At 40.5% G+C, this 26,671-nt stretch overlaps 2 protein-coding genes across 9 annotated transcripts; one reads left to right on the top strand and one right to left on the bottom strand.

Moving 5' to 3' along the window:
- Positions 1-1,871: 1,871 nt before the first annotated feature.
- Positions 1,872-8,666, top strand: sult1st6 (sulfotransferase family 1, cytosolic sulfotransferase 6). Its single transcript, XM_071462026.1, has 7 exons — positions 1,872-2,620; positions 3,301-3,429; positions 5,021-5,118; positions 5,380-5,506; positions 6,413-6,507; positions 6,663-6,843; positions 7,658-8,666. The coding sequence occupies exons 1-7, from the start codon at positions 2,434-2,436 to the stop codon at positions 7,768-7,770; spliced, it is 930 nt and encodes a 309-aa protein (XP_071318127.1). The 5' UTR covers positions 1,872-2,433; the 3' UTR covers positions 7,771-8,666.
- On the bottom strand, positions 8,372-19,757 carry atp2a1l (ATPase sarcoplasmic/endoplasmic reticulum Ca2+ transporting 1, like). Of its 8 annotated transcripts, none has more exons than XM_071461998.1 (24): positions 19,487-19,756; positions 18,435-18,452; positions 17,983-18,065; positions 16,770-16,874; positions 15,673-15,811; positions 14,709-14,789; positions 14,529-14,614; positions 14,133-14,430; positions 13,875-14,041; positions 13,683-13,771; positions 13,469-13,571; positions 13,241-13,372; positions 12,948-13,064; positions 12,624-12,842; positions 12,430-12,541; positions 11,750-11,973; positions 11,412-11,632; positions 11,103-11,305; positions 10,927-11,012; positions 10,695-10,828; positions 10,381-10,498; positions 10,109-10,226; positions 9,743-9,788; positions 8,372-8,698 (listed from the first exon to the last, which is right to left on the bottom strand). In XM_071461998.1, the coding sequence occupies exons 1-23, from the start codon at positions 19,602-19,604 to the stop codon at positions 9,784-9,786; spliced, it is 2,976 nt and encodes a 991-aa protein (XP_071318099.1). In that variant the 5' UTR covers positions 19,605-19,756; the 3' UTR covers positions 8,372-8,698; positions 9,743-9,783. The 8 variants fall into 8 exon arrangements, with proteins under 8 accessions (XP_071318099.1, XP_071318100.1, XP_071318095.1 ...); XM_071461999.1 differs by having other exon boundaries at positions 8,372-8,695; XM_071461994.1 differs by having other exon boundaries at positions 12,624-13,064; positions 19,487-19,757.
- Positions 19,758-26,671: the final 6,914 nt, after the last annotated feature.

Here is a 26,671-nt window from a genome sequence, read left to right as displayed (position 1 = left end):
ATGCTGTAATGTTTTTCTCTTTCCCTCACTCCTAACTTTTTAGCAGGTACTGCTTGCATGTAATGTTACTTATTTCATAACAATGAAATTTCTGATGGCCAGAATTAGCAGCTAATGTAACTGTCACGTAATATTAACCAAAAATGAATCATAAAATCTTGCCCATCATGTGTTGCGCGAACCTCTGAATGCAAGACACATCCAGACATGTCGACAATGACCAAGCAGCAAAATGAATGCATGAGCAGCTTGGTAACCGGTTGGTCAGCTGTGAATGAACTCCATGAAACCCCTTTGACCCAGCATGAGAAACCCAACAGTGTATCCATAGTAAACCAAACAACCCAGAATTATGACCCAGCTTAAAACCTGCAAAAATAGATTTTATAGCTGTGACTTTGGCAAACGTGGCCCTGACCTTTAGTTCAGTCACTATCACTCTGTCTTAATCTTTAATGGCTCCATGGTGCTGTTTTATTTATGTGTCTCATTTGACTGCTGTGTTCTTTCCATAAATACTTACCTTCTCTGTTGGAGCTGCATGTTGGCCAAAAGAAGAAACTGTGGTTGTACTGGCGAGCTCCTAGATGAGAGAAAAACATTTTGTCCTTTGGCTACACGAGAAGCTATATGTTTGAGTCCTTAAATAGTTGATGTCAAAGGATTTTAGTGTGAATAAATAGATTATATTCAGACTTATTGTAAAGTCTCCTCATATATTGAACACCAGGGCTCTATATTTATATGGCATTGTTATGCAGATGAAATAAATCCAGTCCTCTTGATTCTCGACTGATATAGTTTCACCACAGAGTAAATTAAAAAATAAATAAATATGGGAGCAAAGGCATTAATTAAGTGAAGAAAGCTTTTCCATTTCCTTATCTCCTTATACGACCTCATTCTCCTAAAAACATCATTGCCTACATGTTCACATTTCGCCTTTTCCTGTCTTTCTGACTGAACCTGAAGCTCTGTGCTGACCAATTGCCACCATTTCAGAAAACCACCCTCCACATAGAGACACTGTTGAGCTTCTTACCAATCCAAAGGAAATGTTGCTTAAACATACGATGGGAAATTATCATTTTGTTTTATACACTCCCCTGCAAAAGACCGTATTTTTTTTTTATTGATTTACTTTCTCTATCCATATTGATAAAGAACAAAACACTTTAGCTGTTTTGAATTTTAACATTCTGTTTTCATCTAAATTTGCACTCAAAGTCACACATTGCTCTCAAGGTTGCTTTAAATTTTATATTTATTCTGCGCCTTCTGTCCTTTGTTAAATTTTTCAGGCAACTGCCAAGCTGAGTTTATTTTCGGTGAAAATATTGTTTCTACCTTTGCCAGGAAATGGAGCTCGGAAATCCTGGAATACAAAATCTAAGCAACTGCTTCTGGCTGAACTGAGCATACAGCGCTCTGATTACACAGGAATACAGCTGAAATGAGAATAGCAGACCTTTGCAAAGCAAATCTTTTGCTGCAATTAGGTCATCATGTTATTGATTTTAAAAGTTTGGGTCCAAAGGCGTGTTTCAGCTGGAGAGCACATTTTCTGTCGCTCACAAAAAGCGGCCACAGTAGTTTTTATTGGTGAGAAGTATTGACTCAAATTCAAGCCACCCACTGCGACAACTATTGCTTTCTTTTGTAAAAGAACAAGAAATTGCAAGTGGCATGAATGAAACAACACAGTGTGAACACAGTAATTTGTTGAGCTAGCACATCAAATGTGAAAGTCTTCTCTTTTGTGCTCTGTGTGTGTGATTATGGTTGGCCTCTCTGTGGTGTGTGGAGCTCTTTTAAAGCCCGCCCTTGTCCCTTCCTCAAATTACAGGGGACGCTGTTAAGATAGTATTGTGAAGGAGGGTGGAATTCATACGTAACTGGGAATGTTACATAAGGGCACTTTAGTGCAGGTCTGCCTGTTCAAGTTTCAGTGATCACAGGTACCAGCACTCAGACAGCCAGGTTACAAAGATAGAGAGAGGACGAAAAGAAACACATTTTAAAGTGACTGAGGCACTTAGCTGGGGACTCGGGAGAGACTGTTTTTTTGGGAGACAGATTCTTGCCTTTGGATTTAGATGTTGGAGAAGATTAAGGCAGAAAACTACAGAAAATCAAGAGGAGACAAAAGCAAAAACATTTCCGGCCAACAGGACACAAAGAAGAGATGATGAGAGAATGATTTATATGCAGAGATTGTGTGCCTAACAATCCAGCAGGAAGAGGTTCGCAGACAGTTGGAATTTATGGTGTATAAAAGTAAGTCAGGCGTGAGTGTTTGACAAAGGACCAAAAGCCAGCTGAGAGAGGATCTTCCAGGAAAAACACTGCACTGGCATTGCTCGAGTCATTTTACAGTCGAATTTGGGCTTCTGTCTCTTGATTTCCTCAAGCAGACTTTTGACAGTGTCAGATATGTCTGAGGAGAAACAGATGTCCTACAGTGAGGCCATTCAGAAGGCCAGCGATTCCATCACTCGCTTCCCCCTCATCCCTGTCAGAGGAGTTCCGCTGATGAATTACATCGCCTACAACTGGGACTCCATCTGGGATTTCCGTCCAGACCCCTCAGACCTCCTCATCGCCACCTACCCCAAAGCAGGTACTCAGACAGCTGCTGCCAGATGCAGCTTTGTTCATGTACAGTAAATCTCTAAGTGAGTAATCTGCTCTGGACAGAGCATTTCCTTATGTCATGTGTATTTTCATTAAAGCTCTGTTAGTCTTACCATAGTTTTCACCACTGATGGAAGGTGACCAAGTATCTACACATATGAGGTACTTGTACTTCACTTTTTCTGCTTCTTCTGCTTCAGGAAATCAGAGGAAAATATTGTACTTATTTATCCCACTACATTAATTCACAGCTTTAGTTACTTTTCAGATTAAGAGTTTGCATAAAAATCATATGATAGTCTTAAAAATAAGATAAAATATATTGCATTGTTATGGCTATACAATAATGGATACACAACAGTATATGAAAAAGATCAGATTAGCTCATCCTAAACCAACAAGTAAACAGTGTAACAATAATCCAATAACATAATATATATAGTTAAACACTCTTCCACCACCATGATCATTTAGCAATTCTGACAAAACAAATCGAAAATCAAAGGAAAAGTACATGACTTGAAGACGCACAAGGAAGTAATTTCAAAGTAAAACAGGAAATTAGTCTAAAGAGACAAATTTAATTTTTCTTCATAATAATGAGATTCAATACATGGAGCGCTTGCTATTCATTCCATTTTATTTTTTGTGATTTTGGAACATTAGGGACCACATGGACCCAGGAGATAGTTGACCTGCTTCTTCACAATGGAGATGCTGAGGTCTGCAAACGAGCCCCCACACCCGTCCGCAGTCCCTTCCTAGAGATCTGCTCCCCACCACCCATCCCCTCAGGTGTGTGTTTATGTGGTTATAATTGTATATGTGATTGCATTAACAAATTTTGATGAAGTAAGATATTCTATATAGGCAATAAATGTGATTTTTTGTGATTCAGTTTGGAGGTTGGGCTGTTTCTACTTCACCCTGTATTTTCCTTTTGTACCTTCTGTTCAAAACATCCCAAGTAGATTGTGTGTCCACTAGGTTTTGCTAAAGCTCCTCAAATATTACTTTGTGCCTCTCGCTCCAAATGCATTCTCCAACTAGGTCTGACTGTGCCACGCCGGAACTCATAAATCCAATTCCTAGAGGAATGTTTTCATAACCACTTGCTACTTCCAGTTTAATCAGGGTCAAGGAGCTATTAACCCATAAACATTTCCATCAGTGCCACAACACCCAAACTTCCCCAGTGACAGGCATGGAAAGAGTTGCAGTTTTTGCTGGAGGTTACAAAAAAAAAACCAAACAAACAAAAAAACCAAACAAAAAACAACTCAATATAGTTGTTCAGTTAATGGCGAGGTAAAAGTGAGATTTTATTGAAACCTGAATCATTGAATTGGTTTTCCTGGATTCTGCAGGGTTAGCATTACCCATCCATACTGCCCTAAATTCATTGTTCTTGTAATTTCAATTTAATTGGCCCTTTGAGGCTTACACATCGGTCAGACATGGAGCAATATAGCATTCACTGGGAGTCTTGTTTCTGACCACCTGATGAACAAACATCTAGTTGTTGACCATTTTCTGAGTTTGTCTAATGTGTGACTATATAGTTAGCTCGTCAGAGGTCTTTTGTTTAGTCTATACAAAAACCAAATATATTTATTTGGAATGTTAGTATTTCACAAACAGTTTGATGCAACAAGTTGCGGTTTCACAGGGGGATCATATGCTGGACTATTTCTTTGCCAGGCACAGTGACTTCCAATAGTCTTGTCACCATGAGGTAGATACAATTTGTTTATTAGAGCTTTAGAGGTGCTGCAGATTTTGGGACCTTTGGACAGGCTAACTGTTTCCAGTCTTTATGCAAAGCTAAGCTAACATGCTGCTGGCTGTAGCATCATATGTAATAGATAGAGCATAGACATAAATCCCTTGAGTGGTATCAATATTCCTAATCGAACTCCTGCCTCCTCTAAAATTGCTGTCTTCAACATTACTGAAAATGTGAACAATCTTAACAATCATGAAACAAAACAATGAGCTAAAAGAGGCTAAAAAGCTCCTTAGAGCCGTAGAATTGAATGGCAGGTCACTACTCTTTGCTTGTAGCACTACAAGTGCTTCTTACTGAGTCAGTGATAATAACAAAGATATTATTGCAAGTTTAAACATTTGTCATTGTTTCATATCTAACTAAAGCAAAATTAGTTTTTTTATTTATTCATTTGTCACATGCATCTTTAACAAAAGAGAAATCTTTTGCTTTTTGCCTACAATTCTCAGGTAGTTTGAAATGGCAGCACATTTTGTTTAATGAAATCAATGTATTGTTTTGCTTGTTCTGAATATTTGCTCTCAGTTAAAAAGTAACCAAAAGTGTGTTTCAGCTCTTTCATATGCATGTATCTGTTTCCCCAAATTCATGTCTCAGGTCTTGATCTTCTGAAGAAAATGGATCCCCCAAGAGTTATCAAAACACATCTTCCTTTTCAGCTGGTGCCTCCTGGATTTTGGGAAAACAAGTGCAAAGTAAGACTCGATATCTGACCGCTTCAACCGAGTAAAATCCTGCAGTTTTGCAAGATCCTTGCAGTGGATTTTATTGCTTCAGGCTGGGCAGCAAATGCTGTTGTAAATGTTAATGGGGTAAAAGGTTCATGATACAATGCACGTAAATGGGGTAAGAGGTTAACAATTCAATGTTGTTCAACAACAAAATTATCAAATGACCTGCTCGTTGTATTGTTCGCATAAATCCCTTTTGTATGATTGTCCTATTCTTTTTTAAAGACTATCTACGTGGCACGCAATGCCAAAGATAACCTGGTGAGCTACTACTACTTTGATTGTATGAATCTGACCCAACCTGAACCAGGGCCCTGGGAGGGCTACATTCACAAGTTCATGCGAGGAGAGTGTAAGTAGGTTAATTCACATTCCTGTGTGTCATATTACCTTGAATCCCACTGGTCTCTATTTGCACAAAGCTTCTAACCGAGCCAAGAATTTACCACCAGACAAATACTACTGGTTAATCAGAAGAAAATGTTCCTTCAGGTTTACAAATTTCAACTGGTATATTTTTATTTCTTCTTTGGTGTCAATGTGGTCATCGATAAACTTCTAAGCTACTATCTTATTTCCACAGATACATTTTTTGCATAGCTGACAACACTTTTGTTGCAAATGGTCAGATTTTGAAGTATGTCAGACTGTTAATAGTTACAATATCATTACAAGATGACGAACATAGTGGAGTATTTAACTGCTAAAGAGTCCAAGGAGTTGGTAGAGATGAAAAACAGAGCTAAAAAGAGGGGGAACGTTGCAATAACATTTGTCTGGAAACCAGAAATATGACTCCATATGAATACAAGTATTGCTCTGTGGCTGCCAGATGTGTAAATATTCATCTGTTTATCATCAAGGTTGCCTCCACTGCACCAAAGTGGCCAAAAAAAACAAACAAATAAAGGGTTATCACTCACTGACTTTCTAACTATGAAGTCTGGAGTTATGAAATACAATATAAAAAAGGAAATGCCACACTGGAGGAGGATAAACATCGTCCAAAGGGAGTTTGCACAATCTGGCAACCAGAAAATGAATGACTTGTAACTTTATCTATACAGCTTACTTATCAATAAAGATAAATACATTATTAGAAAGTGGTATCCAATTACTCTAAACAACCTTCAAATCATTCTTAACAACTCAGAATTTAAGGTTAATTTCAGCTCACTGATACAGATGGTATAAAAGTAAACTGGAGTGGGAGTAGTGTTTCATGAAAGTTGTTCAATGAGTTCTGTTGTTCCTGCAGTGTCATGGGGCTCCTGGTATGACCATGTGAAAGGATACTGGGTGGAGAGAGAGAAGAGGAATATCCTTTACCTCTTCTATGAGGACATGAAAGAGGTCAGGGGAATATATGTGTTAAAGCAGGCAGTAGATACTTGATGCTTGTTATACTAGTATTTCATGGTCTCAGTTGAACTGATGAACTGATGTCACGTTTTAAAGATATGTTGAACTTCTGCATTTCATTCAAAAGATCATATTTATTCTCCCAGAATCCTCGGCGCGAAGTCGAGCGCATCATGAAGTACCTGGACTTGTCGGTCTCTGATGAGGTCATCAGTCACATTGTGGAGCTCACGTCCTTTAAGAACATGAAGGAGAACCCGATGGCCAATTACTCCTGCATCCCAGCACCAGTATTTGATCAGTCCATCTCTCCCTTCATGAGAAAAGGTACATCAGTCTGCTCTCAGACCAGAAGCAAGATACTATTCAAAGATAATTCAAACGTGCAGGGCAAGGCGTGTGTAAGCAACCACAACCAACCAACCAACCAACCAACAACCACACCTTTTCCCCAAATACAGTGAAAATATTATAATGTAGAGCAATTACATCAACATAAACTCAACAGTAAAAGCTTCATAAAGACAGGACTCATTACTGTTATTATATTGGATTATATTATTTTTGTCTTCTCCCCCATACTTCACTCAGTATAGTCCAGTGGTGCCCCCTACTGCTCTCTGTATTCCTCGCCTTTGCTTTATTGAACTTCATGTTCAATATAATTGAAACTGATTAGTCCTTTTATTAATGAATCAATCAACATAAAATTATTCTGCAACCACTCTGATAATCAGTTAATTCTGCAAAAATGCCCCAAATCTGGTGGTTACAGATTTGCTGTTTTTCTTATGCTAATTAGACTTTCTTTAGTTTTGGTATGTTGGACCAGCCAAACAAGCAATTTGAGGCCATCATCTTTGGGTATTTAGAAATTGTAAAGGGCACTTTCAACGTTTTTCAACAGTTTATAAACCAAATTAATCAATTAATTGAGAATAATATAATATAATAAAATAGGCTAATTAATGGCTGAGGAAAATAATCTTTACTTGAAGCTCTAGTGTTTAAACAATAGATGGTTTTAGGGGAAATAATTTGCAGTTATTTGCTCATTATATTATATTATATATAGTTATTGATTTATATAGCTAATACCATTATATTATATTCTGTATATGTATATTTTTTTTCTTTACAGGTGAAGTGGGTGATTGGAAAAACCATTTCACACCTGAGCAATCAAAGATGTTTGATGAAGATTATGAACAGCAAATGAAGGAAGTCAACATACCATTCCGGACCCTCATCTAATGGATTTTGGGTTTTACAAGTCGATGCAGCTCTGCAGACCAAAGACCAATGACATTGCACTGTGCAGCTCTCAGAAGGTGGAAACACCATGAGAAACAGTGTGAGAAAATTTTGATGCTCGCTAAAAACCAAAACAAACAGTGAATAAAAATGTAAATGTTTGACCAACTTCTCAAGTCTGGATGTTAAACACTATAATCACTGAACCTCATCCAAATCTATGTGTGAAGAATAAATAAAAATGTGCTCCACAGTACAAGTACATGAGTTTGTAATCATCACTTTATTGCAACTTATCACGTAAACAATATATAAGACCAAAAGTGTTGTTGACTGAGTGGACATGCCCATTTTATTTCATGAGACCTCAAAGGGTCCCCTGACTGCATGAAGCCTAGAGGGCGCTGGCAGCTGAAGGCGTGAGGTTTTTCTGCCCATATGAAGTCATTTTGCAACCCTACACCACACTGTACAGAGCCCAGCCAAAGCAGGGAGGCTGCACGAGACATGAGCAACAAAGACTAGGATAAAAGTAATGAGCTGGAAAGTCAATGATATGAAAATGGACAGAGGACACAAAAACGCAACAGCTGAGAATATCCAAGTTTAACAAAAAATCACTTTTAATACATACTTTATTTCTTAGAATAAAATCTTAAATATTTTAATACTTTGTCAGCAGGGATCCCTCCCTTCATTTTAACTCAATATCCTTCCTTATATAGAGGCTATTTTTATGTAGATTTTTGACAAGTTTTATTGCTTTTTTTTGTACATTTTCCTGTGTTTTCTCCTCTCTCTTCTATTGGTTGGTTCACTATGGCTCCTCTCTTTGGTTGAGAGCTTCCTCTCTCTCTTCTCCACCTCTTTCTCTCCAACCCTTAAGATCCTCTTCTTCTACATCTCTATTTATGTAACTCTGTACCTGCTGAAGAGAAAAAAGATGAATCACAGAGGGAAAGGATGTGTGGACACAAGACAATTAAATAGGACGACGCTTTAACTCTCTTTGTAGACAAACACATGGACATTATCAAAAAAAATTCCCCCAAAATGAATTTAATTCCAATAAGATAACATTTAGCTTTTTTGATTTTTCCAATGAGGGTCTTACAAATGGAGGTTGGTAACAGTTTATTCCAATATATATATTTATATATAAACATATAAATTGTTTTTAAAACATTATAATTAGTTATAAGCTGATATTAGGATATTTTATTTTTAAGTCTTTATAAATGTACTGTATAATAACTTGTATTTTAGAAATATTTTATATAATTAAAACTCTGTTATATTATATTGTTATTCATTATCTGCTCATATACCAGCGTCCGAGTTAAATATGGTTGTAACCACATCCATAAACACATAATAACATCTTTTATCTGCTCATAACTACATCATAATGTCTTATAAACCATTTTTAAATGTTTACATACTGTGCTAAATGGGAGGGTTGAAATAAATTGTTACCAATGGGGTTTTGTGAGACATAGACTCTATCAAGCCTTTTTGCAAAGGTGGTACCAGAACAGGCATTGGTCACACGTCTACGGGAATGCAGACAGAAAAAACTAAACAGACACACTATGATGCTGACACCGACAGCAGCAACTCGGAGGTTGCCGAGGCATCTCGTGAGCCAGTATGACATTAGAAATAAGACTAAACAGAGAGCTCGGAGGAGGACATCATATACAGAAAGCATCACAGGGATCTCCCCAGTCATTCGTCATCATGCCACCGTGTCAATTTGTGACAGACCACTTGATTCCTTCACTTTCACCAGTTATGTCGTATAATTGTAAGGGAGACCCCCAGAGTTCCACAACAGCACGAGTTTGATAATATGTAGACACCAGTGAAGACAGATCTGCATTGGAGCAGTGACATATGCAACAGAACAACAACCTACGCACTAACTAATGGTACACAGTGATAGCCACTAGCAGTGCGAGCTGTGGAATACCTTGCTTTAGTTACAGGCTAATGGTGGTGGGTTGACTGAATTTACTCTGGAAATCAAAAAAAGGGTTAAGTGAGTTAATGAGGAACGGAGAGAAGAGACAGTGATGAGAAAGATCAGGCAGAAGAAAACAGGCATTATTAAATGTATGATGGATAGATAGATGGACAGATAGAGAGATGATGTAATGAAATTAAATTACAGTAAGATGAAGAAGGATCACACTTTGTTAAAGTATTAATGAATAATTATATTTAAAAGAAATATGACAGTATTAATCAATTAATCATGAAGTAGAAAGAAAATTATAGTTAAATTACATTTATAGTTACAATTATAGTGAATGTACAAAAATGTAAAGGTACTTACTCTCAACGTAGTTGCGGGCAACAAACTTCAGCACCTCATCAATGAGGATGACAGGGAAGGAAAGCTTCAGGACCATCAACCACTGCTCAACGCTCAGATGGGTCAACTTGAAGATCATCTGGGGGGTGAAAGAGAGTGAGTCATTACTGTTGGGACTCTACAGTGGAAAACAACTTTAACAGAGGAAACACTTCAACATAATTCCTAAAACTGTGAGATTTATACACGCAGCGCTTAAATCAAAATTGAGAGAGCATGGATGTCTGACTTACGGGCAGTGGGTCAACATAGATGATCATGAAGTGCAGGGACATGGAGAGGGTCATGGCGGCCAACAGCCAGAAGTTGCTCCATGGGGGCATGCGGACCAGAGACTGGTTCTCAGACAAGCTTGAAAAAGAAAAGAGAAAGAATTATGAGAATAAATATCCAACCACTGGGGTCGTCATCAAGTATATCATCAAAACGGAGCTGGAAGCCCAGCATATTGTCATTTCAAGATTTATGTACAGTAATTCATATATTCTAAACAAACGTGCCTGTCTGTACCAGCCGTAAACACATTCCAACACATCTGAAGTATTACCTGTTGAGAGCGTTGCACATCTCAATGGTGACCAGCACAGACAGGGCCATGGTCATGGGAGGAGAAGCCTCAAAGATTTCACATTCAATGCCAGTGAAGTCCTCGTTTTCATCGTGGCACTGCATGAAGTGGGACTGCACAGAGACAAGGTTATTAAGTTATTAGGTACATTATTAAAAATCTGAGTGTAAGTGTTTGTGAAAGACAAAGTAAAAGAGAGGTAATTATTTACCAGCTGGTGGTAGGTGACACCGGGGCCGGTGGGATCGTACAGGAACCACCAGGCAGCACCACCAACAGTGGCAGCACCGACGTATCCTGTTTGGGAAAAGCAACAGCGTCAGTGCAGGTAAGTGTTTTTCCTGCATTTACACTGAATGCAAACACAATGTCCACAGTCCTACTTACCACCAATAGCCATGTATCTGAAGAACAGCCAGCCAGAGATCAGGGGCTCCTTGGGGGAACGTGGGGGCTTGCCCATGATGTCCAGATCAGGGGGGTTGAAGCCCAAAGCGGTGGCGGGCAGACCATCAGTCACAAGGTTGACCCACAGAAGCTGGACGGGGATCAGAGCCTCGGGCAGACCCAGAGCAGCAGTCAGGAAGATACTGAGAGAGTGAAAAAGGAAATAATAGAACAAAGGAAAGGATGAGGTTAGCCAGAGACACAGAAAGATAAGTGTGAATCAGAGTGCGTGTTACACAGGCCACTCACCAGACGACCTCACCAACGTTGGAGGAGATGAGGTAGCGGATGAACTGCTTCATGTTGTTGTAGATAGCTCTGCCCTCCTCAACAGCAGCCACAATGGAAGAGAAGTTGTCGTCAGCCAGGACCATCTCAGAGGCAGACTTGGCAACGGCAGTGCCAGAGCCCATGGCGATGCCGATCTCGGCCTTCTTCAGGGCAGGGGCATCGTTCACACCATCACCAGTCTGGGTGGGAGGAGAGAAAGCACAAGTCATTACTATTACTACAACAGGCTGTAAATCCTAACACAAATACTAGTCTAGTTTCAGTTTAGTTTGTATCCTATACTGCTGCGCACTTACCATAGCAGTAATGTCATCGAAACCTTGCAGGAACTCCACAATCTTGGACTTGTGGGATGGCTCCACACGGGCAAAGCAGCAAGCCCTGCGCACAGCTTCGGCCTGTTCATGAAGGGGCAGATCGTCAAACTCACGTCCGGTGTAGGCCTTGCCAGAAACATCCTCATCCTCAGAGAAGATGCCAATGCGACGGCAGATGGCGATGGCAGTTCCCTTGTTGTCACCTGAAATGGGGAGAAGGAGACGTTTGGTAGGGAGTTAGTGAAATGTTTCTGAGGTGTAAAACAAAAACAAAAAAATTAAATGGATGTTTTAGTAAATATTCACAATAAGAATAAACTGCCATCTACAATACACTGCTAATTTCTGTTTAAGTGATGTAGAAAACATTAAGAAAAATGGCAAATGGCTTTTTAAAAAGGAGGAATGGAATATGCAGTAAACTGTTTGCTCTTAGCGTTATCAAATACTTATACATCCAAAACTCTATGGGGCTGCTATTTTGTTTTGATTTACATATTAGAGTTTCCATTTAAAAGCAAACTCAAAAAGATGTAATTGCTATGTAAAACACACACATACAAAAACCCATACCTTGATATCAGTACTAGTGTATTGATAATATTCTACAAAACAGCAGTTTTCTATAGTTATAATTTTTTCAAACCCATATTACTAACCAGTGATCATAATGACACGGATTCCAGCATCTCTGCACAGCTGAATGGAGCCAGTGACCTCCTTACGGGGGGGATCCAGCATACCCACGCAGCCAACAAAGGTCAGATCAGTCTGAGGAGAGAGATTTTTAAATGTAGTTACAGTTGTATCCATACAGCCTCTTATCAAATCCATCAATATGTTGGATTCTCACCTCATAATCGGCAAACTTGGTAGAGTCCTCGAGGTTCATCTCGCTGAGCTTCAGGGGGGTGTCACGGGTGGCAAGGGCCAGGCAACGCAGGGTGTCGCGGCCGGTACCCCAGTCCCTGATAACAGCCATGATCTTGTCCTTGATGGCATTGGTCAGGGGCACGCGGGTGGTGCCAACACGCACATATGTGCACCTATCAATCACACCCTCAGGGGCACCCTGTGGAGACAACAGGACGTTTATATTGTGTGACGCTGCATGCACCACAGTCAAAGTGCAGGTGTGGAGCCAAAGGCTGTGAGAGGGAAGAGAGCTGGAACTGACCTTCACGAACATCTTGGCGCCACCATCACCCTTAGCAGGGGTGCAGTACACGGACATGGACTTCCTGTCACGGGAGAACTCTAGAGTGAAGTTCTTCTTCATGAGCTGCTTGACCACCTGTTGGAAGACACAGAGAAAAGAGGGTTTTTATCACATAGGTAGTCACCTCACAGCAGGCTGGTCTTGATGAAACACTAAAAGCTACTTCTTTGGAGGAAGTAAGACTGATCCAACTCGCTCTCCTGTGAACTCCAGTCGTTCACAATTAGCTGAACCAGAATGAGGAAACTTACTGCACAGCAGGCGTTGGCTCTCTCAATCCTGGACAGGTTCTTCACATTGCTGTTGAACACATTCATCTTCTCAACCAGGCAGCACAGGGCAGTCTCAGTAGCCTCACCAACCTTCTCATAGATCTTCTTGGACTGTAGAAAAGGAGGGTGATGCAGAGAGTTGGTTAATCCTTGAAAGGTCATGAGGTATCACTCTAGCAAACGCACTGTGTGACTTTATGACTTTACCTCGTTGTAGTCCAGAGAGGAGTCGTTGCACAGGGCGCAGATGGTAGACAGCTCAACAAGGCCGTCGTATGTGCTGCAGTTGATCTTGGCACCTCCCTGGGAACTAATGGACAAAGAGGAAAATTAGAAATAAATAAATAAGTAATGGTTTATGTGCACGAAGACTGACATTGGTACATTAAATGATGATAACAGGCACTGAAAACCAACTTACACCTCGCCCTCGGGGGTGTACTTGGATCCAGAGATGTCAAAGGCATCAAGTTCAACATGGTCGCCATCAACACCCTTGACAATGAACATCTGTGGAGAAGGAAACACAGACAGTTATTATTATGCCTAACGTAGGCTAGCTCTGCGGGCAAACTGTCTGCAACATCAGTTTTCTTTTTGATTAAATACCCACCTTGGTCACACACATCTGGTTGGTGGTAAGGGTGCCAGTTTTGTCGGAGCAGATGACAGAGGTGCAGCCCAGGGTCTCCACAGAGGGCAGGCTTCTGACAATGGCGTTCTTCTTGGCCATACGGCGGGTACCAAGGGCCAGGCAGGTGGTGATGACAGCGGGCAGACCTGAGAGACATAGGTGGAAACTGTGAGTCTGAAAAACAGTGGTGCAGAAACACATGTTGTTCTTTCACTGTCCTGTCTTTTCCTCCCTCACCCTCGGGGATGGCAGCCACAGCCAGAGCAACAGCGATCTTGAAGTAGTAGACAGCACCACGGATCCATGAGCCTCCGTGGACGGGGTCGTTGAAGTGGCCAATGTTGATGGCCCAGACGGCAACGCAGATCAGGGAGATGACCTTGGACAGCTGCTCGCCGAACTCATCCAGCTTGGCCTGCAGAGGAGTCTTCTCCTGCTCGGTGGCGGCCATCTGGTCACGGATCTTGCCAATCTCAGTGGCGACTCCGGTGGCAACAACCACACCGACAGCCTTGCCAGCAGCGATGTTGGTGCCCTATGGAGAAGAGGATGAAGGTAAATAACAGGAAAATGCTTGAAACATGGCTACAACAGTGAAGATTATTACATTATTGACAGTGGTAGGACACTTACAGAGAAAAGCATGTTCTTCTTGTCCTGGTTGACAGCTCTGAGGTCGGGAACAGCTTCAGTGTGTTTGATCACACTGACAGACTCACCTGAGGGAGAAAACAGAAAGTTCACTCAAAACTACCGATAGAGAGAGGACAGAAAAACCTGCACTGGCAGATTTAAGGCTTCTTGAAAGCTTACCGGTAAGGATGGACTGGTCAACACGCAGGGTGGTGGACTTGATGGAAACAATCCTGATGTCAGCGGGGACTTTGTCACCAACTGTGGGAATCACAGAGAAAAGATGATTAAAATTAATTCTTGCCATTTCTTCTAAATTGTCCCAGAATTTATAAATATTGTTCTTATTGACATTATAAATGAATCAAATAACACTCATGGTGACTGCATACATTTGTAGACTAGTGTGTGATCAGGAAATTTGTCCTATGTGATTATTTCCAGTTACATCCAAGTGACTGTAATAGTTGCAAATGGCACAATTCTTGTCACTCGTGTATAAAACCCTAACTGAAAAATAATGTTACTATTAATAATACTGTAAATGATTTCCAAAACAAGAGCCAAATGCTCAGACAGCTCGCTAAATTTCTACACTAATCCATGGATTTCATAATGGGGCAAAAGTTAAAGTGACACATACGTGGCCTAATGAGAAGGAACCATACATGAGGAAAGGGGGGAGGGGGGGGCAGCTAGCCAGAGAGGCAGCAGGTGTATGCTGACAAATGAACAGGAGTGGGCAATGGCAAGGGAGGGGAGAAGAGGTGCGGCAGGTGCTAGTGAGGGTATTTATATTCATGATTTAGTTTTCCTTCAGTCAGCATGTTTTCACAGCAGCGCTGCTCCATCCTGCCTTGCTCTCATTGCCTTAAAAAGACACGAGGCTCCGCCATTAGCCTTTACTAGACACATATATCCTGAATTTGTGTCTGTCTTTCTTTCCCTCAACAGAAATCTAAGTTACTCACTGGATGTGTGTTGTCTCTTTTCACAGCTACATTGTAATTGTGAGGATTATTTGACATAGCAGACCGTGAGTAACAGGGATATTATTCCCCCTGACATGAATGTTTGCAGAGCAAACTGACATTGCAAAAATAATTAACAGAGACAACCGATGAACAATCTTGACATTTCTTACCAGACACCTCCACAATGTCTCCGGGGACAATTTCTCTGGCCTTGATCCTCTGCACACTCTTTCTGTCAGAACGGTAAACCTTGCCCATCTCAGGCTCGTACTCCTTGAGAGCCTCGATGGCGCTTTCAGCATTACGCTCCTGTGGCACACACAGACAAAAAGCATAAACACACTAATGAAATCTTTGCGTGACATTTAATTGTGAAAAAAGTAAAGTGAAAACAGGCCTTATGCAGACTGACTATCACTGAACTGATGCCAACATGCCTGTTTATGTTTGCCTGGATGTAAACTATACTCAGTTTGCCCTTGGTCTAGCACTGGCAATGTCCTCTAACAGGCTTTGAGTCATTACACACACCAATTACACACTGATACACAATCTACTGATGACATATGAGTAGGTCAAATGCATTATTCCGACCTAGACTAATGTACGACACTTATGGCAGATTTCCTTGTCCGCCTTGTCAAATAAATTCTCATTTCTTTGTGGAAATTGATGCTCATGTTCATTAGCATCATTTGACTGAGTGACAGCAACAAGAGGGTACATGCTGTGTTCAGAAATGATATTTGAAGTGAAGTCAGTTCTGTTTTTAATGAGAAAAACAGGCATGAAGCAGCTGATTTTGACACTTGAGGAGGATGTGATAACAGTAATGTTCCCTCACTGACTGATGCCTCGTAGTTGTGCCAATGACTTAATGGCATTCATGTAAAAGAGCATGATATGAATATTGTGAATCATCCATCAGCCTCTGCCAAAACAGACACTGAGGTCAAAACATGCACTGGGCATGGTGTCTGCAAATATTAAACTATTCTTATAATGATCATATAATATCCTATAAAGGTTTTTAATATATTTGCATGTAAATTTGAGCCGATAATATTGTTTACTTAAGATTTGCTCCACATAATAGCAGCCACACACTATTTTGACCTTCAAAGCTGTAAAAGTGATAGTATTCCAATTGAGCAGCCACGTGTGGGTGGCACGGGGGAACATGGCAGTAACTGGAACCTGTGTACTTTCTGTCATTGTTGCAATGGATACGTCTTATTGCTCAATGCTGCTGGGCCTCGTCACTCACCTGCCACACTCCAACAACGGCATTAGCGATGAGGATAAGAAGGATGACGAAAGGTTCCACGAAGGCGGTGACTGTCTCCTCGCCTTCCTCGAACCAGGCAAGCACCTGAGGTCGGAGAGGTAAAGAGTAAGTCAGTGTAGTGGAGACAGCAGTGACAGCAGGTAATACTGCTCCTGAGAAACAGCATGCACATATCTCCACACCACCGTATTGAATGGACTAATTACATGGTTTAAACATTCTCATTGTGCCCGAATGACAGGTCTCCTCACAGGTTCATAACCTTGTATATAATGTGTAATAGGAGAACGATAAGAGGATACACTCTTTAATGTTTGGGTATCTAGAGTGCTTTTATAGTTTTGTATGCATTTAGCATGGTTTTACATAGGATTTGAATGATAAAATAACATAAATGATATATATAATAACATTATAAGCTCAGTTATATAGGCCTGTAAGTATTTTGTATGTCATAATATGATTGCGTAATTGTTATTAATTTGATCTCAGTGTCCCATAACTGATTGCTCCTTCTGACTTCAACCCTCTTTCTGTGGAGGCCCTTCGTTCCCTCCTTCAGGCCTGACCTTTCCCGAAGGATTCAGTTTCTCTCCTCAGCTCGGGGCTTTCTTAAAATAAACCCTTACCCCTCAGCCCCCCTATACTTTCCTGACCCCCGTCTCTTACTGGCTCCTCAATATTCGCCTTCTAAGGCCATCATGACAGCTGCCCGAAGGGGTGAAAGCTGGGTGTAGGAATTAATACACCTCCGACAAGCCTTCGCAATCTGTCTCCCTCCTCTCAAGTTGTTGTCCTCAAAAATACACGGAAGGGTGGAGGGATTTGGAGGGGGTTTAAGAAGTTGTCTTGACAAACTGGCCAGAGAGAAATGATCAACTACAGCATGCCTGTTTACTGGATTAGTCTGTGTGATATGTTTCCTCCTTACGTGTTTTAAAGTTAGACGCAATTAAATACTCATTTCCAGATGGCACACAAGAATATAAGAGGGGCCAGAGTTTAATCTTGTTGATAAGAATTTGTCACTACAACTGTTTAAGATACTGGAAAAACTGGTTCCATGTGATAATGGTGGCTCGTGGAGTTAGTTGCAACCATTATGTCTTCTACTATTACTTGAGTTTAAAATGAATGTGTCAGGAATAATCCGTTTTTAAATAAGTGACATCGTTTACACTCATTTACTTACAAAAGAGATGCAGGCAGCCAGCAGCAGGATCCTGACAAGCAGGTCCTCAAACTGCTCAATGATCAGCTCCCAGATGCTCTTACCTGAGAGAGACAGAGAGAGAGTCAAAAAAAATTAATAATAATAACAACAAAATATGAATGTAATTACTTAATTGTAAATATTTGTGCTTTAAGTCAATAGCATGGATCTGTGATCTTTGTTGGTAATGGTGATGGTCAAAATATAATACACATTACACGTGACTGTCTGATGATGTCAAGCAGCAAGTGGAATTTCATTAGCTCTTGGGCGGCACACAATCAAAATGCTGTCTGCATGTTTTTATTACACCCCCTCTGTGGAGGAAGGCCCTTTGAGAGTAGTAATGATCGTCATCCCATCTGGGTCAAGCCAGGTGTCTGGATGGTCTCATTTACACATTTTATAAATGTGGCTGGATGAACACTTACCCTCCTCAGCTGGCAGCTCTGGAGTTGAACGCAAAGGTGAAGGAGATAGAAGAATGTGGAGACAGAAAAGACAGGGGGAAAAAAAAGACGGTTAGTCAAAATGATTCATGTTGATGAAGAAACATTTTTACCAAAATAAAAGCTAATACTTCTTGGTATAAGATAATAAATGTGGTCACAAAATCATTAGTTTCTCAGACTCCCTGACTTACACCTTTTCAAAATTCCCTGGGAGCTTCACACTTAGTGAATTTAAGTGCTGTACATGAATGGCTATATTTAAAAGGCCATTATATTGTATTATTATTTGTTATCGGCACAGCTTCCTTTCATCTCCAATCTAGGTCTAATGAAAACCTCCCTGGATTGGCTGGTCATTTGATAAACTCCTGAATTTTAAAACAAAATGAAACATTATGCTTAATGGCGGCTCACTAAAAGGCAACAGAAGCATCATTGAGAAACAAGAATGATGCTGCTTTTGAACAATAATATCATATTACAAAGCCTTTGCTGTCTATGATTGCTAATCAATAACCAATCCACTGGTTATTGATTAGCAATCATGCAAGAGATCATTTAGCCGTAAGCCATCTAAGGACCTCCCCTTTCTGCCTGGCTTAAAATTATCCACCTCTCCTGTTAACGCCCGCCCCATATATCACCCAGGAAGCTTCTTGAGCCATCACCTGTCTCTCTCGCTCTCCAGCCATCTTCTTTGGCTATCTTTAAATAGCTCTTCAAAGCCCTCAAAGTCTCTGCTTCTCAATGTCTCTGCATTTCTACCAGCTGTTGCAACTCCTCTCTAAAAAAGCATCACATGCAAAATCTCAAACCAGCCCGAGTCAACAAGTGTCAATCTGTGGAAACTCCACTGGTGTTGTCTCAGGAAAACAGTTCCAGGATCTATCTTAGCAAAAGTCGTTGCACTTGGTGGAGGACTTTGAATGCAAACACTCACACCTTCCTTTATCTTTCAAGTAAGAAGTTTCTCTATGTTACTGTTTCTTCCAGTAGGCCTCCCACCCCAGCCCTGATGCCCGCTCTCTCACCATTGAAGCCATACTTGTCCAGGTTCTTCTTGAACTGGTCGGGAGTGAGGCCAGTGGACTCATTCACCCCGAAGTAAGTCAGGCATTCTACCGGATTCTTTGCGTGTGCGTTCTCCATCCTTTCTGGATAGACGAGGGATTGGCCGTCTAACCGTGCCTATCCGCGCTCTTTTACTTCTTTGTTGTTCTCTGCAGGTTTCACCCTTGGTCCACCACCCTCACCTTAAAGTGTGGCACCCTCCAATTCAGGAGTGCTGGACTGACAGAAAGAGCGAATAAGCGCATACATGCTCAGGGTTTTATACCTCCAAGGGGCTCAGGATTGGTGGACACCCCACCGACACACGCCTCCAAATTCCAGCATGGGGGGACATGGTTGGGGGGGGGGTGAGGGGTGAGGGGTGAGGGTGGGACTCGAGGTGGAGCAATGGGGAGGTGAGATGGTGGACTTGGACAGGAACAAGGCTTGGATTTGGAAAGGAGGTACTGCAGGAGAGTGGTGGTGTAAGGGCTGGAGTGGGGGGATGGGGGTGGTGGGGGCGTCGTACCATGGATGAAAATGAGATCTGTTTTTGGAACATGCATGGTCAGTGGAATAAGACGAAGGGAGAAGGTGAGAGAGTGAGACAGAAGATCATCCGGGGGGGGGGGGCATTGACTGACGGCTCAACTGGTTTCTGCTGAGGAAGGTAGCTGAGCCAGAGACAGGAGTGAGCTACACACCGAGTGAGACACAGAAGGAGGGGAATGGTGGACAAATTATTCAGTACAGGAATTAGCTGGCATTTTTATATGAGCAATACAAGGTAGACATGGCGGCACATGTGAGGGTCTCAGTGGCTGGGGACAAAGCTCACACCAGAGACAAGAGCTTTGTGCAACAGAGCTGAATCATCTACCTTCATCAACATTTGTCTATATAGCTCAAGTTTTACAGAGCCAATAACTACTCATAATAACAGAGACACCAGACCTGACAATAAACCTAGTTAAGTAAGCCATGGGAATGATAGAGCAAAGAAGAAAAGTGAGTGTGTAGTAGAGGAATGGTCGCTGGGGGACAGGAATGCCAAGAGGACAGCCAGCATGTCATTCTATCGCGCCACAGAGGAGAAGCCCCGGCTGCAGATACAGGAGGATCAAGTTTTATTTCTCTTTTTTTATGAGGAAGGGAAGGCAGCAAGGAGATATGGGGCGGCCTAAGTAGATGTACGACAGATGATCCAGCCACAAACTGACATTCAGCGAGGCACAATGGCCTCTTGTGGTGGAGTCAGGGCATTGAATTTGTTGTTCTGGTCAAGGAAGTATCCACATGATTTAACAGGGAGAATAACATATTTCTTTTTATTTTGTATACATGGGTATACGTGGCTTGGCTCTGTCTTTTTCATTTTTTTCCTAAATCTATACGGCAACTATGTATTTGATCACCTGTTATTTGCTCTCTGACAATAATGTGTCAAGAAGTCGTCACGTAGTTAAAACTTTATTTTTGTTCAAATTTAGTATAAAGCTGAACAGTGTAATGCTGGGCACAGAATCTGATGATTTACTGTTTGTTTTAACAGCAGTAAACAGGTTGCTGGGTGGTGCTGAGTCCTCTGTAAGGAGGAATTCAAGTTGTTGTTGCTGATCAATAAACTGACAGGTGTCCCTGTGAGAGCAGCAGCGGTCTCTGCTCACCACCTTTGACAGCTATAGGGAACATTTTTGCTGCAATCTATTTATTACTGGCTTATGTTGCTGTGCAGTGTCACGGTGCCACCTACAACAAAGATGGGTTTGTTTTCTGTGTGAAATGGGCTTTGCTCTAAAAATGCACTTATTTGAAGTTATTACATAACAAGTTGCATTCTTCAAAGTTTATTTTTGGTCAAAATGCCCCCATTAAATTTTTTTTTTTTACTGCTTTCAGTGTCAGTCAACCGGATCATCATTCGTGTTATACTGTATGTTGGTGTTTGATTTTACTGCGCCATATTTCACCTGAATGCCACTGTCACTTAAAGAGTGGCCGTCATAAACTGGATGGTCAGCGAATTCAAACAAATCAGGACACATGAAAAACAGAAAACAGCTGCACTTGTCTTCAGAAAGCCATCTGTGTCTTTACATTCAGTAAAGGTTATTCACATTTACTGAGAGTTTAAACTGTGTACATTGACAAATTATTCAGACTTGCCATTAATTAAACAACTGTAAAATAGTTTGGTCAATAGAAATAAAATAAATGATTGACTATCAAAAAAATAGATAAATAAAATTAAAGTTAAACATGCCAAATAGTGTCAGTCAGATTTTTTGACTGTTCACCAAACAAACTAGAGATCACTTGTGTCTGTACAATGTCTGGTAACCTTTGACATTTATTATTATTTTAAACATTTTATAGCCTAAATCATTAAACAATTAATTGGGAAAAGAATAAATGGGTTCATTTACATGAAAATAATAGTTTCTTGCTGAATAAATATATAAGTAAATAACAACTTGATATATGGCACAAAAACAACAAGAAACAGAAAATATGTCATTTGAACTAATTGAAAGGTGACTTTATTGTGAACGATGTAAAGTTTTTGCAATGTCCTGTTACTTCTTGCCCCACGACAGAGAGCTGAATGAGGATATGATTATTGATATCATATGTACTGTAATAAAACATGAAAAATAAACATAGGATTTGCAGGACATATGGAGCAACAGTATATACAGAATTGGCCTCTTGGCTTCTGCTGCTCCTCCACAGAGAATTTGTAAAATGCGAAGTGGTTTTTTTAGGGCAGCTTTCAAGCTGCCGGTGACCACCTGACTCAGCCCCCTGGCCTGCTGGCGTGGGGCAATTCCTCTCCAAAAAGGTACAGTAAATTATCCATGATGTAGAAGAGAGTGGAAACCAACAAGCACAGAAAGCTCTTAGTTCAATGCATATTTTAAGTGACAGCAGATTCACGCTCAGTAAAGCACTGAAACAGCATCATACTAAGACAGACAGTGGAGTCATCTCAGCTCTTTTGAAAAGCTGTGTACAAGGGTGTAAAGAGCGTGTATGCATATAATAATGTGAACATTTATGCTGCAAACATTCAGATAACACATCTACATTTTTTGTTATTATATTGTTATATTTAGTTTATTAGGATTTTGGTAAATATTCAATTTCAATTAGTGTATATAATCATTTTCATTTATTTCACTGTCATTTCAAATGGTGTGAGAATGATTAGTGTGATGAACTCGTGAACCTACAATTCACACTACAGTTAGAAATTTTTGCTATTTATCTCCCCAGCCAAATGTGTAAGCTGAACGGTGACTACATGTAAAGAGGCATATTTGGCATTATCTTTATTTATCTATTTTGTTACAGGACATGTTGATAAAACATTTTATTCTCATTCTGTTTCAAACAGCCGCTCTCCAGACCTCAGCTGTTGTGCAGCCGTTCTGACCTCTGAGATTTGGGGGGGCTGTGATAGGGGTCGGCCTGTCAGTGTCTCCCTCAGGGCACAGCAGTGACATTTAACTCAATATCCCAGAAGGATAAGGTTTCTCCCTCACTCCCCTCCATCTTCCGCCTCCGTCTATCCCTGAAGTGTCAGGAGCCCGTGTGTGCAGGGACTACTACAGCGTAAAACCCTTGCAGGCTGGGACACCCATCACCTCCAACTCCCACCGTGTCGCTAACATGCCACGCCTTCGCGCCAGGCTGAGGGATCACCGTGTGCCGCCTTAACCCATCAAGCCCTCCCTCCTCCGCTTGTGAACTCTATACATGTTCCCAGTTCCGTACAAGTGTTAAGTACTGTGGTAGTGCAGCTGTACGCACACAGCTATCTTATGCAACTAAGTCTGTCTCTGCTGACTTGCATGGTACAAGCAAAGTGAGAGGGACAAGGCGACATTTGTCACTTAAAGTCATGGGGCCAGGAGAGTCTGACATATTTCCTTAAGAAGGTTATTGTCATAAACAACATGTTCTGTGGGTTGCACGCGGCTGTATGCTGACCAGCTGATCGATATCATCAATTTGAGGGTGAATAGTGAAAAAACTCTCACAAGCACATTTTAAATTTCTTTACTTTTATGAAATACAACCCAGACTAATCTAGTAATAAAACTAATAAAACTCTCAGGCTCTAAGCGACAACTTAAAACTGCAGAAGTATCATCTTCACTGCATCATTCCTAACTTTTAACCACATGCAAAATAATTCATGGTGCCAAAATATTCACTTAGCAACAACATAAAATCTAACACCATCAGACATGTGTGGTATTGACAGTAAGGACGTAATTAGTACCAGGCAATAAGGCAATGGATGAAGGAGCTACAGCATCAGTGTTAGCGGGGTACTTGTTACAGCATTAGCTAATAGTAATAATAGAAGTGGCAGCTGAGTCTCTGAATCCAGAATTCCTCGCGAGATATAAATAGAGCAGGTGACACTGGGCTGCTGGGCATGGCACCACGACAGCTTTGCAGCTTTTTTATTTCAGAATGCTGGGCCTTTAGTTCAGCCTCGCAAGTTTAACTTTCAGCTACAGGCAGAAAAAAAAAAAAAAGGACACATTTGACTCCACCGTGTCATCAATATCTATGTGGTACGGAGTGAGAGAGGAGTTCTTGGTTGTTCACACCATTCCTCACACTTAGGGCTGTACTATATAAGCCACAAGGGAGCTGACAGGAAAGTGAGCCTGTTGATCAAAAGTAGCTTTGATTTTACTGATGGAGTGTCATTTACTTAGCTGCGTCTGCATTTTTAAAGGCCGGTGCTGTCAATTTACAGGCAAACACTTTCTATTGGGAAACTCAGCATCTGCAAAGCATCAAAACAGCTGCTCACTTTACTGGAGCAGATAAACCCAGATTTGACATAGATTTTTTGTGTTATTATGCATTTCACAAATTTTCTTACCAAACACTAGCTTATGTTCAACTATTGACCTTTATCTTTTTTTTTTTTGTCACTCACAACTCACTACTAAAGCAGTTTTTTCCAAAGGATATCTTAGTACTCTTTGATGGCTACTTTTACTTTTCTTGCTTGCTTAGTAAAAATACTTTCATTTGAGAGCACTTTTTTTCTTGTGATTAACCAATTCAGAGTACAGTAACCACATTAGGTTGGGTAATCCTGTGTTGATGACACAATCACCACAGCATCAGCCTTACAATGACGTTACTGGCACAGTTCCATTTATAAAGGCAACAGGGTTTCATAAAACTACTGTTGAACATATGACTTTGTTTGCCAGACAGCAGGTTGGACTGTTTTGACTTTTTTTTTTCTGGGTGTCTGCACATGAACCAAAAGAGTCTGGAGTCTTCATAATAGCATGTCATAAATTCAACAGTTTAGTGTTTCAGGCCAGCATAGCTGTATGAACGACTATGTACAGTATTTGGTATCATCTGAAAGATGAGCTCTTGGAAATATACTACATCTTCAATGTCTTATCTATTTTGAGTAGCTCATCTAACCAAGACACTATTTTTGGGTTGATTACTGCGTCTGAAGTGAACATTGCAGTCACAGAATTGGACTGGGTCCTGTAATCTATGACCCAATGTTTGATTTTTTTTATTTATTTTTTTTATGCTTTTCTAGAAGTATTGAATACAGAATATCTACTCACACGAGGAACACAGTCACATTTGAGTCCTCAAGACTCACTCACCGACACAAAATTTTGAAACATTATCCTGTTGAACTGCCACAGTAAGAATTTGAGACCACATAGCCACTGACAAATTCTGACGACCATGGGTGACCTTAAGTCTCCATCGACCTGCTATAAATGTACAGAGGATTGTACTCCTGAAGTAGAATGAGGCTGGACCCCAACCCCCACCCATTGGCTAACACATATCGGAGCAGTTTTGCAATGACAGTGCATTCATATATCTGCCCTGTAAACATCTTTTAGTCTCAACACATTTTTTTTTTTCCACAGAGGTTTGGAAAGGGTTACACTGGTTCCTGCATCAGGATGTTATGAAACAAATGGGTTAACAATTTTGTAATGAATTTCCTTTTTTTCTTGATTCTTGACAAATGTTTATCTGGAAATCATGCAGTCAAGCTTCAACTTTTTTAATTCTGAAAAATACTGTTTCACATCGAACTACGAGACAGAAAATCGATTTCCATTTCAAAAAAGTTTAAAAGCTTTTTATAAGTCCTCACCCAACCAACTCACTTATACCCTTCACCTCTCACCTGATTGGTCCTGTATAAGGAAGGCAAAGTGATGGGCAGAGCATCTTGAAGAAGGGTCTTGATGACAGGAAGATGAACGAACGCAAAAAGAGCCTGAGAAATGCCAAAGAAAGAAATTGGATCCTTTTTTGATAAATATAGATTGAAGAACATAAAAGAGAGATATAGTTTTCACTGTAGCAAAAGGAGGTCAACAGAACTCTTATTCAAAAAATATCATAGTGATGACAACTTAGTAATAGAAATTGAATTCTATAGAAAATATTTCAACTACAGCAACAGTAGATCAGTATTGCTATATTTTATGTAAGTATTTATGTTCCCTCAGGAAAATGTAAAACGATGAGCATGTTCTTAACAACAGCTCACATGTGTTTTTGCCTCATTGTCATGAGGGTCTTCTGACTGGTGGTCAAAGGAGCTCAACACTGCCTCCCTGTGGATAAAAGCTGGATATTATAATGACTGGCAGTTAATTACTGGGACCCAATGTAAATTTACATTGCTCTAAGGCATATTGCTCGGAAGGAATGTCTCTCCTCCAGATTAAATCATCCCTTGTGCATGACGCCTTGTAGTTGATTTTTTGACTAATCTGTCATTTATGTCTGGGTTAAAAAGGAAACAGCCGATTTGTTGCTTTGAAAAACACTGAATACTTCTGATGAAAGAATTTGTTAAAGCATTTGACTAATAAACTCTCAAAAATCTAGACTGTGACAAAACTGTAAATACAAATAAATTAAATGTTGCTGAGTTCAAGTTAAGACATGCTGTACTGAGACCTTAAGTCTTCAGGACTAAGGAAGACATTATGAAATTATTATCATATGAATACATATGTACAAAATAATAACCAATACAACCATGAAATTGTATATGAATTGTCATGGAATGAAATCAGGCTGCAATAACATGCCACTGTGAGAAGGAGGATAAAAAAATTGAACAATCT

Source organism: Trachinotus anak, unplaced genomic scaffold (genome assembly GCF_046630095.1).
Source record: "Trachinotus anak isolate AG129_WGS33_773 ecotype Australia unplaced genomic scaffold, CSIRO_AGI_Tana_v1 ptg000025l, whole genome shotgun sequence".
In the NCBI taxonomy this organism is placed as follows: Eukaryota; Metazoa; Chordata; class Actinopteri; order Carangiformes; family Carangidae; genus Trachinotus; species Trachinotus anak.
Note: the sequence above shows the minus strand (reverse complement) of the source record. Positions and strands in the feature narration are given on the sequence as shown.

Excerpts from the sequence above, each read along its gene's own strand:
- sult1st6 (XM_071462026.1), top strand. The coding sequence starts at position 2,434 with ATGTCTGAGGAGAAACAGATGTCCTACAGTGAGGCCATTCAGAAGGCC. Across the intron at positions 2,621-3,300 it reads CGCCACCTACCCCAAAGCAG|GGACCACATGGACCCAGGAG; the intron begins GTACTCAGACAG and ends TTGGAACATTAG. Across the intron at positions 3,430-5,020 it reads CCCACCACCCATCCCCTCAG|GTCTTGATCTTCTGAAGAAA; the intron begins GTGTGTGTTTAT and ends TTCATGTCTCAG.
- atp2a1l (XM_071461992.1), bottom strand. The coding sequence starts at position 19,604 with ATGGAGAACGCACACGCAAAGAATCCGGTAGAATGCCTGACTTACTTC. Across the intron at positions 14,431-14,528 it reads AGAAGAACATGCTTTTCTCT|GGCACCAACATCGCTGCTGG; the intron begins GTAAGTGTCCTA and ends TCTTCTCCATAG. Across the intron at positions 13,572-13,682 it reads TACACCCCCGAGGGCGAGGT|TTCCCAGGGAGGTGCCAAGA; the intron begins GTAAGTTGGTTT and ends TTTGTCCATTAG.